Raw genomic sequence first — 13,296 nt, forward strand, 5'->3', positions numbered from 1 at the left:
TCCCCACACGTGGAGAGCCTCCCCCACCACCGACATCTCACATCAGCTGATGCAGTTGATGAACCCAGGTTGTCATGTCGTTATCCCCCAAAGCCCATAGTTTACGTTAGGGCTCATTCTTGGTGTTGTACAGTCTACAGATGCTGTTAGATGTATCGTGATGTGCACACACCATAGTACTGTCATGTAGAATATTCCACTGCCCTTAAAATCCTCTGTGCTTTGCCTATTTATCCCTCCCTCCCCTGTAACACCTGGAAACCACTAATCTTTTAACCGTCTCGTATATTTTTTCTTTTTCTAAAATGTTATATAGCTGGAATCATGCAGTATGTAACCTTTTCAGATTGGCCTCTTTCACTTAGTAATACACATTACAGGTTCTAGCTTGTCTTTTCATGGATTGATATCTCTTTTTAATTCTTTTGATCTGAATAATATCACATTGTATGTGCGACAATTCATTTATCCATTCACCTACTGAAGGACATCTTGGTTGCTTCCAAGTTTTGGCAATAGTGAATAAAGCTGCTGTAAACATCTAGGTGTGGAGAAGGCAATGGCACCCCACTCCAGTACTCTTGCCTGGAAAATCCCATGGATGGAGGAGCCTGGTAGGCTGCAGTCCAGGGGATTGCTAAGAGTCGGACACGACTGAGCGACTTCCCTTTCACTTTTCACCTTCATGCATTGGAGAAGGCAATGGCAACCCACTCCAGTGTTCTTGCCTGGAGAATCCCAGGGACAGGGGAGCCTGGTGGGCTGCTGTCTATGGGGTCGCACAGAGTCAGACATGACTGAAGCGACTTAGCAGCAGCAAACATCTAGGTGTAGGTCTTTGTGTGGGTGTAAGTTTTCAGTTACTTTGGTTAAATATCAATGAATGCAACTGCTGGATCATATGGTAAAAGTAAGTTTAGTTTTATGAGAAATGGTTTGTGTAAGAAACACTCCGTGTGTGTGTTGAGAATACTGAGATAGACTCTAGTACATTTCAACTCATTCTGGTCACCGTACCATACATTAGATCCTTAGGTTAGAATGCAGTCATCTGGGAGCGCCCTGGCAGTCCAGCGATTAGGGTTCAGCACTTTCACTGCCGCGTCCCAGGTTCAGTCTCCAGTTGGGGGAATAAGAGCCCTCAACCCCCATGGCTCAGCCAAAAGAAAAAAAAAAATCTTAGTCATCTTATAACTGAAAGTTTGTATCCTTTTACCAACCTTTTCCCATTCCTTCCCTCCCCCAAACCCAGTCCCTGGCAACCACCGTTCTACTGTTTCTCTGACTTCAACGTTTTTGGTTGTTTTTCAGATTCCACACATAAGTGACACCATACGGTATTTGTCTTCCTCCATCTGGCTTATTTTGCTTAGCATAATGCCCTCCACATTCATCCATGCTGTAACAAATGGCAGGACCCCCCCCCTTTTTAAAGGCTGAATAATATTCCATTGTGTGCGTGTGTAAATACCCCACGTTGTTATGTATCCATTCATCCATCAGTAGATGCAGGCTCTTTGCACATCCTGGCCATCGTGAATAATACTGCGGTGAATGCACCTCTTCAAGACAGTGGTTTCCTTTCCTTTGGGTGGATACCCTACTGTTAGTTTCTTGAGGAACCTCTATACTGTTTTCTGTAATGGTTGACGCATTTACATTTCCACTAGCAGTATTCAGAGGCCCCCTTTTTCCGCACGCTCACCAGCACTCATTATCTCTCACCTTCTTGAAAACAGACGTCCCAGCAGGTGCACTTCCTGATGACTAGTGATGCTGAGCATCTTTTCACCCATTGGCCATTTATATGTCTTCTTTGCAAAACTGTCCATGTCCATTTTTAAATTGGCTTATTTGGGGTTTTGCTATTGAGTTGTATAAGTTCCTTACACGTTTCAGATATTAACTCCTTATTGGATATGTCATTTGCATGTATTTCCTCTGATTTCGTAGGTTGTCTTTTCATCTTGTTGATGGTCTCCTTTCCTGTGCAAGAACTTTTTAAATTAGGTTGTCTTCTTCCTGTTGAATTTTTAAGAGTTCTTCGTATTTTTTGGATACACAAAGATATACCTTTATATACCTTTATCAGGTATGCCTGTGTGTTCAGTCACTTCAGTCGTGTCCAACTCTTTGCAACCCTGTGGACTATAGCCCACCAGGCTCCTCTGTCCTTGGGGATTCTCCAGTTAAGAATACTGGATTGGGTTGCCACGCCCTCCTCCAGAGGATCTTCCCTATCCAGGAATCAAACCAGCATCTCTTTTGTCTCCTGCATTGGCAGGCGGGTTCTTTACCACTATGGCCACCTGGGAAGCCCTTATCAGGTATATCTTTTGCAAGTATTTTCTCCAGGTCTGTAACTTGTCTTCTAATTACCTTGACACTCGCTTTTGCAGAATAGAAGTTTGTAATTTTAACAAAGTCCAGCTTATCCATGATTTCTTTCATGAATTGTGCTTCTGGCATTGCACTTAGAAAGCCATCATCAAACTCAAGGTCATCTAGGTTTTCTCCTATGTTATCTTCTAGGAATTTTATAGTTTATAGTTTTGCACTTTACATTTAGGTCTGTGATACATTCCGAGTTGATTTTTATGAAGACTGTGAGATCTGTGTCCAGATCCATGTGTTGCATTTTTCAACCAGGTTTTAAATTACTCAATTACTTACACTGCTCTTAATTGCGGCCCACGGCTCTTCCATGTTTGTTGCGGCTTGCAGGACCTTTAGTCGCAGCATGCGAACCCTGAGTCACAGCACGTGAGACCTAGCTCCCTGACCAGGGATTAAACCTGGCCCCCTGCATTGGCAGTACAGACTCTTAGCCACTGGACCACCAGGGAAGCTCCCATCTTTGTTCCATCATGTTGCCTTTGCTCCTTTGCTCAGTCAACAGTATTTATGTGGGTCCGTTTCTGGGCTTTCTTATTCTGTTCCATTGACCTATTTAACTGTTCGTTAGCCAATACCGCACTGTCCTGACTACTGTACTTTTAGAGTTAAGTTTCCTTTTGAGCACTGTTTACCGTCCCTCACAAATTTTGCTAAGTAGCATTTTTATTTTCATGTAGCTCAGAGTATGTTAAAATTTCTCTTGGGATTTATTCTTTGGCCCGTGTGTCATTTAGAAATCTGTTTAATCTCCAAGTATTGGGGAGTTTCTGATTATCTTTTTCTTTTTTTGGCTGTACCGTGTGGCATGCGGGATCTTAGTTCCCCAGCCAGGGATGGAACCCATGTCTCCTGTAGTGCAAGTGCGGAGCCCTAACCACTGGGCCGCCAGGGAAGTCCCGTTGTTAGGGATTTCCAGTTTAATTCCATTATGGTCTAAGGGTATACATTGTATGATGTGTGAAAGTGAAAGTCGCCAGTCGTGTCTGACTCTTTGCAACCCCATGGACTATACAGTCCATGGAATTCTCCAAGCCAGAATACTGGAGTGGGTAGCCTTTCCCTTTTCCAGGGGATCGTCCCAACCCAGGGATCAAACCCAGGTCTCCCGCATTGCAGGCAGATTCCTTACGAGCTGAGCCACCAGGGAAGCCCAGGAATACTGGAGTGGTTAGCCTATCTCTTCTCCAGTGGATCGTCCCGACCCAGGAACCAAACTGGGGTCTCCTGCATTATAGGTGGATTCTTTACCAACTGAGCTATCAGGGAAGCCCAATGTATGGTGTTTATTCTTTTTAATTTGTTGAGATATATTTTATGGGCCAGAATGTGGTTTGCCTTGGTGAATGTTCCACGTGAGCTTGAGAAGAATGAAAAATATTTTAATTAACTTATTTATTTTTATTTTCGGTTGTGCTCGGCCTTCGTGGTGGTGCGAGCTTTTCTCTAGCTGCAGCGAGCGGGGCTACTCTTCCCGGCAGTCCGTGGGCTTCTTGTTGCAGTGGCTTCTCCCGCTGTGCAGCACAGGCTACAGGCACACCGGCTTCAGGAGCTGTGGCTCTTGGTCTCTAGAACACACTGGTTTCAGCAGCTGTGCTGCATGGACTTAGTTGCTCCACGGTGTGTGGAATCTTCCTGGACAAGGGACTGAACCCATGTCACCTGCATTGGCAGACAGATTCTTATCCACTGTACCAAAATATTTTCAACATGAAAAATCTAAATAATATTAAATCTTAGGCCCATGTGTCCAACACAAAAAGCTTAAGAAACAGAACTGGTCAGCACCTTTGACTCTCCCCCGTGCTCCTCCCCTGTTACTCTCCGCTTCCCTTAAAGATCTTTTAAGGCATGAAATCCTGGCCAGCAGACTGAAGAGCCTGTAGCTTCAGGTAGCGTTCTCGTGATTTTTTTTCCTGTTCTAGGTAGAACTTCAGGGAAGGTGTGATCTGGGAGACTAAAGGCTGAAGTTCTGTTGGATTTGTGTTTCTGGAGCATGGTCTCTGATACCAGCAAGAAGGGCCTTTACTGGGGCAGGACTATTTATTAAGAGGCCTGGGAAGAATGTGATTGTTCTGAGCTAACTGACCTTATAAAGAGGGCCTTCAGCTGAATTCTAGTGTTTCTCTTTGACTTTTAGAATTTCCATTTCTCTGCTTATATTAGCCATCTGTTCTTAAATGTTGTCTATTTTTCGCATGAAAGCCCTTGGTATTAATCATAGCAGTTTTCTTTCTGTGTATTTGTGGGGTTTTTTTAAGACTATCTGATAATTCCAACATACATAGCCTATCTGACTCCAGTTCTGATATTTATTCAGCCTCTTAAAACTGTGTTTTTGCCTTGTAGTACGTCTTGTAATTTTTTTGTTGAAAGGTAGATAGGACGTGGGCTTCCCAGGTGGCTCAGTGGTAAAGAATCCACCTGCAATGCAGGAGACATGGTTTGATCCCTGGGTCGAGTGGATCCCCTGGAGAAGGGAAATGGCCACTCACTCCAGTATTCTTGCTTGTGAAATTCAAGGACAGAGGATCCTGGCGGGCTATAGCCCATGGGGTCACAAAAGAGTCAGACACAATTCAGTGACTAAACAACAGCAGCAACGAGCCTCTGCAGTAAGCAGGCCTTTAGTAAGGCCGTGGTGAGGTGTCAGGAGGAAGTGCTCTGTGGTTGTATCATTGGGTCTCAGGGTTTCTTTGAGCCTGTGGCCCTGGATGGTGAACCTCACTAGTGCTTCTCAATTTTATTTTGGTTTCTCCCCTTTAAGTGGAACAAGATGGTCAGAGGGGGTTGGAATTGGGGTATTTCCCTTGTCCCACGTCAAAGGCTAAAATTGGCTAAACCTGGGTATTTCCCAACTCCCATGTTAATTAGGCACAGATAAGATCCCAGCGAGTTAGGCTCTGGCAAAGTAGTTTCTCCTGTGATCAGGCCTTGTTAAGAAGAACAGAATGCTCTGGGGTGTTTCAAGATGGTTCTTCTCCCCTTTCCCCAGAAAAAAAAAAAAAAAACAGGAAGGGATTTTTCTCCAGGGTTCACTGTGAGGACCAGCTAGAACTCCTGGAGGTAAAGCTCATGAAAGCGTTCTGCCATGCCCCCCAACTCCACCATCAGCCCCACCCGAGACTGGGTCCCCTGGAATTTTCAACCCTGGGACTTGTTCACACTGAGCCTCCAGCATTTTGGCAATTACTTTTAGGCTTCACCACCCTGGCACTGGGTTCCCAGGAAGGCTCCTGCTGCACTCAGTTATGATCGCCTGTCTGTCTCTGCAGTTTGGGATGGGGGGAGGCGGGGGCATGCGGCAGAGGCAGTGGTTTGCCCGGTGACCTTACATCTTTGATGGCTCAAAGAACTGTTGATTTTTCAGTTTGTTCAGCTTCTTACTTATTGTGAGGACAGAATGGCAACTTCTAAGGTCTTTATATGCTGGACCAGAAACCAGAAATCTGTTTTGTTTTGATTTTCAATCACACTTGGAAAAAAAAAAAAAAAACTGGTTGATGTGTCTTCAAATGTTTTTTCTGTTTCAGCCCTCTCTTCTTTCCTCTGGGACTCCAGTTACACTTAAGTGAGGCTCCCGTGAGTCACTGAGGGTCTGTCATTTTTTAAAAAAAAAATCTTTCCTCTCTTTGTGCTTCGTTTAGAATTATTGCACTGACCTGTTGTCAAGTTAATTGATTCTTTCTGTTATGGCCCATCTTCAGTTAATCCCTGCTAAGGAATTATTCTAATATTATTTTCATTTCCAGGATTTCCATGTGATTCTTTTTTTATAATTTTCACATCCCTTCTGAAATTTGCCATCTTATCACCCATTATATCAATTCCACTAGATTCTTTAACATATTTGTCACGGTTTTTTTTAAATTTAAAAATGATTTTACTCTATTTTATCAAAAAATTTTAAACTTAATACAATTTTTAAAGGTTACTTTCCATTTATAGTTATTACAAAATATTGGCTATATTCCCTGTGTTTTACAATACATTTTAAGCCTATTTTACACCCAATAGTGTGTGTCATAGATATTTTCAGCTCTATGTCTAGTAATTCAAATATCTGGGTTGCCCATGGATCTCTTTCTACGGACTGATTTTTCTGTTGAGGATGGGTCACATTTTTCAGTTTCTTCGTATGTCTAATAATTTTGTGTTGCATACTGGACAATATAGATGTCATAGTGAAGAGAATTGTCCTCTGATGAGTGTTGACTTTTGCTCTCAGCTTTGTGACTTTAGGATGGGCAGTTCACAGATCATCCACAGATTAGAGAAGAGTGTCTCTACTGACTTTGCTTCCCTACTGTGGCTTCCTGCTTTCCAGTATCTTCCCCTCAATTTCCTCCTCCTTGGGCGGTCTCAACCCCAACCTCTGACTCCTCAGGCCAGGAAGACCAAAGCTTCCCGCTTGAGCCATTTGCCAGGCAGAGAGGGCTGGGATGAGCCCTCAGAGGAAAAGCCATAAAAGTATGGGTGTTACCCAGTGTGGTTCCCTTCTTTCTAAGGTCAGATATCCTTCAGTTACTGGCTACTCTTTATCACTCTCCATTGCCTTCAAACAGTTGTGTTTTTTTGTTGTTTTTTTTTTTGCATTTTTATCTTGTGTTAGTCCAAACAAGCCACTCTGTATCTCTCTCCGTCTCAGCCTAGCTCAGCTTCTCTCTCTCTCTCCACAGCCCCCAAGCCCTCTCTCCTTCCCTCTCACTGCTCCTACCTCTCTCTTTCCTCGCAGGGAGAACCTGGCCCCAAAGGAGACCCTGGTGAGAAGAGCCACTGGGTAAGCTCTAGCCCAGCGCTGACCTCCTGCTGCCTCCCTGCCCTGGACACTCAGGAGATTATATGGGGGTGGGGGAAGCCCATCCAAATCCCCTTTGCAACCTGGTCTCCCGGGGCAGAGCCTTGCCAGTTCTCAGCCCTTGCCCCCTCCCAGCACCCTGTTCCTCCCCAGTGGGCAGGGCCAGCCTTGTAAGCAGACCTATACACTCTGTCTTCGTCCCTGTCTCTGTCTTCTCTCTGCGGCCTTTGCAGGCCAGGGTGACCCTGCCGCTTCCTCCTGGGTGGTTTGGGCTGACCCAGTCCAGACTGCATGCCCTGCCCCCATAGCCCTTCCCAGCAAGGGCTTTGGCTTCTGCTCCCCTGTCTGCAAAAGAAAGGGAAGCAGGAAAACAATACCCACACAGAAGAGGGGGCCACTCCTGGCCCACTGGCCTTAGGAAAGCCATGAAGCACAGGAAGGGAGGTGCAGAAACACCGAAATACACAGGAGCCCTTTGGTAAAAGGGATGGGGCTCTGGACACCACCAGAAATGGTGGTACAAACGGTACACATTGGAAACGGTGAATCATAGGAAGGGAGGCCTGGAAAGCATCATGGACCCAGTGTACATGGTGAATGAAGTCAAGGGACCTAGATCCATTGTACCCAGAAGACGTACAATTAACATGAGATCCTCAACACCGTCACATACACAGGAGACCCATGAGGAGGGGAAGGAGAGGCCTAGAAACTGTCATACGCACCAGAGAACCATGGAAAATGAAACAAGGAGATCTAGAAACCACCGTACACAAAGGAAGCCTAGAAACTGTCACATGCACAGAAGACATAGGATAAACGGGAAAGGGGACCTAGAAGCCTTCACCGTCACGAGAGGGAGTTGCGGTGAATGAATTTCAGGGCCTAGAAATCACCGCCCCCCACCAGGAAACATGGCGGAAGCACCAGAAGCCCCACGATGCAGGGACCTGGAAACCACCACTGCCATAGGAGGCGTTTGGAAAATGGACGGGATGGGGGCAGACAGGAGAGGCCACTGGGGCGTTCTTCTGGAGGCTGGCATTGTGCCCACCTCCCTCCCCCACCCACTCCTGGTGCAGTCTGGCTGGGATGCCCTACTTCCTGGCAGGCGCTAGTTAAGGAAGACATGGGGAGCACCCAGCTCCTGCCCCGCCCTCTCTGCTCCTGATTGTGGGTCAGTGATGGATACAGCCGTGGGAGCCCCCACCATGCACGAGCCCTCCCCTGTGTCTTCCCATGACTCGTGGGGTCCTGCTACCTCTCTAGCAAGCCTCTCCCAGCCCCTCACTGCCACCCTACTCGCTTCCCCACCTTCCACCCGCTAGTGGCTCCAGAGCCTCTTAAGCACACTGTCAGCATGGGCATGAGCTGGGCTGGGGGTCAGCTAGACCCAGGAGATCCCAGCCCTCCGGCTCCTTCACTGGCCTCTTCAGAGGCCTGGGGGAGGTGGGAGAGGTGGGGTGAAGGCTGAATTAGGCTGGGCAGCCCCATCCCTATATGGGGGGCCCAACAGGAAAACAGATGCCTGAGCTCTCTCAGAACAGACCTCAAACTCAGAACCACCTTTGGGAGGGACTCCCACCGCCATGAGGTAGCAGGGCCCCTGCCCATCCACCTGCCTTCCCCTCACCTACCTGCTCTCCTGTCCCTGCTTGCCGCCTGCCTGGGAGGGGACCTGCTGGGCTGGGGGATGCATGAGGCTCTGGGGGCTGGGAGGGCCAGCTCTGTTGGGGGCAGGTGGGGATGAGGTCCGCGTGGGGAGGGCTCCTGTACCCACACTCCACCTGCTAGTCACCACTTGGTGAAGCTCTTGCAGCCATTGACTTGTCTGTGGCTCAGCAGTGACACCCAGTGGTCATGAGGATGCGCTGCAGGCACTGGCCTGTCCAGACCAAAGCCCATACCCCTTATTCAGATAGGAAAAACTGAGGCCCAACTCCACAGAGTGAATTGTTGGCAGAGCTGGAACTGAAGCCCAGGCTTTCCAGCTCCCAGGGCTTGGGGAACCAGCTAACTTTCCCCAAGCACCTCCTTGGTGGTGCCAGGCTCCAGACTGGGCACCATGGACACAGATGTGATTTGGACACAGTGCCCACCCTCAGAGTGGTCACAGCAGGAGTAGGGGGGAACAGACCAGTAACCAGCAGTGACAGGACAGGGGGAGCTCAGCTGTGATGGCAGGGGGCAACTCAGCATCTTCTTGGATGAGGAGACTCAGGCTGAGGCCTGGCAAAGGGTGTTCTGGCAGAGGAGAGGAGACATCGTGTGCAAAGGCCCTGGGGCGAGGGCAAGCCTGGGGTGTCTGAGGAGCTGCAAATACTTGGAGCGACAGAGGGTGACAGGCAAGGAGTGAGACACGAGTCAGAGGCTTTGGGAACTTAAGAGGCCATATTGAGGAGTGTAAAGTTTGTGCTGTAGGCAGTGGGGAGCAACGCGTTGAAATGTTAAGTAGGGGAGTGATGTGGTCAGATTTTTGTTAGCCAAAGATCCCTCTGATTGCCACATGGAGAATGGATGGGAAAAGGGAGCAACGTGGGAGCAGAAAGAGAGACTAGACAGGAGGCTGTCCTCGTCATCCTGGCAAGAGGCTTTGGGGGCCAGAACTGGGAGGGGGCGGAAGATGGACAGATGTCAGTGGAGCTGAGAGACACGTGGGTGCTAGTCTGGCTGTGGAATGAGGGGGCGAGAAGTTAAGGGAGATGTTTACAATAGAGAAAGACAGAAGACAGCCAGGGGAAGCTGGCCCTCTGAGCTTTCTCCGTGGAAAATTGGGAATGTCTGTGTGACAGCTAAGGGGCTGTCCAGCAGGCCCTGGACACTCAGGCCAGGCTTGGGGGCACTGGGACATCATCGGTGCAAATAGCAGGCCACTTACCCAGAATATTTTTTTTTTGCATTTTTCCCCCAGGTTTTTACTTGGAAAATTTTCAAATATAGAGAAAAGTTGGTTCAGTGACTATCCTTATGCCCTTCTTCTGGACTGACCAGTTATTACTGTTTTGCCATGTTTGTTCTTTCAATCTTTATATACTTACAGACTTTTTTTTCTTAATCCATTGGAAAGTAAGTTGCAGACCTCATCTGCATCTCCCCCAACACATCAGTGTGTGTCTTGAAAGAGCATGGATGTTCTCCCAAAGAGCCACAGTACCACAGTCACCTATAAAGCAAATGGCAACCCACTCCAGTACCCTTGCCTTGGAGAATCCCATTGACAGAGGAGCCTGGTAGGCTACAGTCCATGGGGTCGCGAAGAGTCGGACACACAGAGTGAATTCACTTCACTACCTATAAATTTTACCAGTCATCTCCAAAATGCATTTTGTAGCTGGTTTAAAAAAAAAAATCCAAGATCAAATCAAGATTCGTGTATTGCATTTGGTTATCATGTCGCTGCTGCTGCTGCTAAGTCACTTCAGTCGTGTCCGACTCTGTGCGACCCCATAGACGGCAGCCCACCAGGCTCCCCCGTCCCTGGGATTCTCCAGGCAAGAACACTGGAGTGGGTTGCCATTTCCTCCTCCAATGCATGAAAGTGAAAAGTGAAAGTGAAGTCGCTCAGTTGTGTCTGACTCTGCGGCCCCATGGACTGCAGCCTACCAGGCTCCTCCGCCCATGGGATTTTCCAGGCAAGAGTACTGGAGTGGGGTGCCATCGCCTTCTCCTGTCACGTCGCTAGGTTCTTCTAATCCAGAACAGGCCCCCTGCCCTTCTCTTCCTTCTCTCGAGTTTGTCTTTTTGAGACTGTCCCTCCATCTAGATTTGCCTGACAGTTCCCTCAGGAGGAGATGCAGGTGAACTGCCCTCCGCCAGCTGGGGAGGCGCTGCCCTCTTACTGCATCTCACCAGGAGACGTGTGATGTCAGCTTGTCCCACTGTCCATGCTCCAGCGGCTCAATGTGGTTCTTGAAGGTCATCCACTTTTAGATGCATGTAATACTTGAAGAGGGCTCACTTCAGGGCGACCCCCCAGGCTCCATGGCCAGGCAGTGGCCTGAGAGTAGTCCCATCCATGTGATACGGACAGGACAGCCAGATCACAAGGGTCAGTCCTAGCATGGCCATGGACTCGTTCAGAACAGCCACGTTGCGAGGACTCTTGTTAGATGTTTTGTGTGGGAAGAGCTACCTTGAAGGTAGCAATTGTACCAAGATGCGTATTATACCTCATCCCTTCATTTAATCTGCACTGAGGAAAAGGACTTGAGAGAGACTCCCAGATGTGTCAGGGCTGGAGGAGTTCTTGCCGTCCTGTTGCTTGGTCAGAATTAACATCTCTACATCCCGGAAGTACCTTTAGTCTGGACTAGGAAAGAGGAAGGAAGGAGTGAGGGAGTGTGGGGTTCTGACAAGACCATGGGCCTTATGCTAGGGGGAGGAAAGGACAGACAGACAGACACTGGGAAGAAGTGAAGGTGAGGGCCAGCTGGTGGTCCCTGACCAGAGCCCTGGGCAGCGTCAGCACTACTTGAGACAGGAGACCCTGGAGCAGGGAGGTCCAGGGGAGGGGTTTGAGGGGTGCTGGAGACTCAGCTGAGACAAAAGGGCGGGGCTGAGGGCTGGGCTCCCAGCCATATGTGCAGCATATGGACCTGGAGCCGTCAGAGCCCTTGGGAGGAAGGGGCCCAACAGGACTAGGAAAGGGCGCACCTGGGCCTGGACTTCAGCCTTACCAGCATTTTAAGCCTAGCTTCCCAACAGTGATGCCACTCAGACATCTTCTGATTTTACTCTGATATATTCATTTGGACATGAGTGGGAAGACGATTGGAAAGTAGCCTGATCCCACTGGTGGAGTTAATTAGCTGAGACAAACAGAGTATTGAAGGCAAAACTGAGTCAGTTCAAAGACTGCTAAGTAAACAAGAGTGCAAGTGGCCCAGGGATGTGGCAGGAATCCTGCGGATGTTGTGAGAGCAGCTGGTTTCAGGCAGCAGAGACGGAAGAGCGGCTGGGGCTCTGGGGCAGCCTCCGGGCAGGCCCCGGGACAGCAGGAGTGCCCCTGCAGACTGGCCTCCCCCTGCCTCCAGTGCAGCGAAGATATGCAGGGCTGTGGGCAGAGAGCAGACAGCTGGGTGGGATCCTACCAAGGGGGTTGCTTCTGCCTGCCTTGTCCCCCTCCTGTCTTCTCCGAGTCTTGTTCCAGCTGTCCATGGGCCCTGGGCTGTGGCAGGTGGTGAGGGGCTGCGGGTGCATGTCCAGGGTGGGGCATGGGCCTCCAACAAGCTTTGCAGGGCCCCCCTCCCCTGCCCTCTTCACGGCTGCATCTGTCTCTTTCCTCCACAGGGGGAGGGGTTGCACCAACTACGCGAGGCTTTGAAGATTTTAGCTGAGAGGGTTTTAATCTTGGAAACAATGATTGGGCTCTATGGTGAGTAGAGACAGACGGACAGACAGCCCAGCCCCCACCCGCCAGCCTTCCCCAGGCCCTCCAGGGTGGAGCTGCTTGGGCCCAGTCAAGAGGCCGGAGAAGGTACCTGACCTTCTCCAGGTGGGGACGTGAAAGGTCAAGACCACCCATCCCTCGATGACTGGTCCCACGAGTCCACAGGGGAAGAGGGGAGCCCCAGAAACCCGGGCCCCCACCCCTGTGGTCAGACCTGGGGCTCCGGAAACTGTGGGTAATGTGGTTTCCAGGCCTGCAGGGGTGCCAGGGCGGATAGATTTTGAGTCTGAAAGGAATGATGGGCAACAGAGCCAAGCTCCAGGGTAGCAGAGGATTGTGGGTAAAGAGCCAGACTGCAACAGTACAGGGGATTGTGGGTAATAACGTCAGAACCCAGGCCACCAGGAGGACTATGGGCAATGGATCCAGACTCCAGACAGAGCCAGTGTGCAAGTCCATGGGCCAGCAGGTCACAGGGCTAGACTCCAGCAGGGCAGGGGACTGTGGGTGACATAGCCAGGCTCGAGTCCCAGGGGATTCTGGGTTATGTACCACCCTCCAGCTCTGACCCAAGAGGCACTCACTAAGCAGGCCCTCCTGGTCCCAAGGTGCCCCATGAGTGGGCTGAGAGACCCTCCCCCAGGCAGTCATCCACCAGTTCTCCACCCATCTGGTCACTTGAGGAGCCAAGTGAGCCCCGTCCCCACTTAGGAGA

At 49.4% G+C, this 13,296-nt stretch overlaps 1 protein-coding gene across 20 annotated transcripts in view; it reads left to right on the forward strand.

Moving 5' to 3' along the window:
* Window positions 1-13,296, forward strand: part of EMID1 (EMI domain containing 1) — a 70,067-nt gene that overhangs the window by 52,653 nt on the left and 4,118 nt on the right. For 12 of the 20 annotated variants that reach the window (XR_015144723.1, XR_015144720.1, XR_015144719.1 and 9 more), the window contains 2 exons: window positions 7,130-7,174; window positions 12,482-12,566. Coding sequence is in view for 16 of the 20 variants with exons in the window: in XM_086348557.1 (XP_086204683.1) it covers window positions 7,130-7,174; window positions 12,482-12,566 (130 nt within the window). In the remaining 4 variants the exon portion in view is untranslated. Of the gene's footprint in view, window positions 1-7,129; window positions 7,175-7,869; window positions 8,198-10,103; window positions 10,558-12,481; window positions 12,567-13,296 lie in introns of those variants that run through there. The other 8 variants (XM_086348547.1, XM_086348546.1, XM_086348552.1 and 5 more) reach the window with 3 other exon arrangements.

The sequence above is a fragment of the Bos grunniens genome, chromosome 17 (assembly GCF_055505025.1).
Source record: "Bos grunniens cultivar Pamir isolate PY7600 chromosome 17, Bosgru_T2T1.0, whole genome shotgun sequence".
Classification (NCBI taxonomy): domain Eukaryota; kingdom Metazoa; phylum Chordata; class Mammalia; order Artiodactyla; family Bovidae; genus Bos; species Bos grunniens.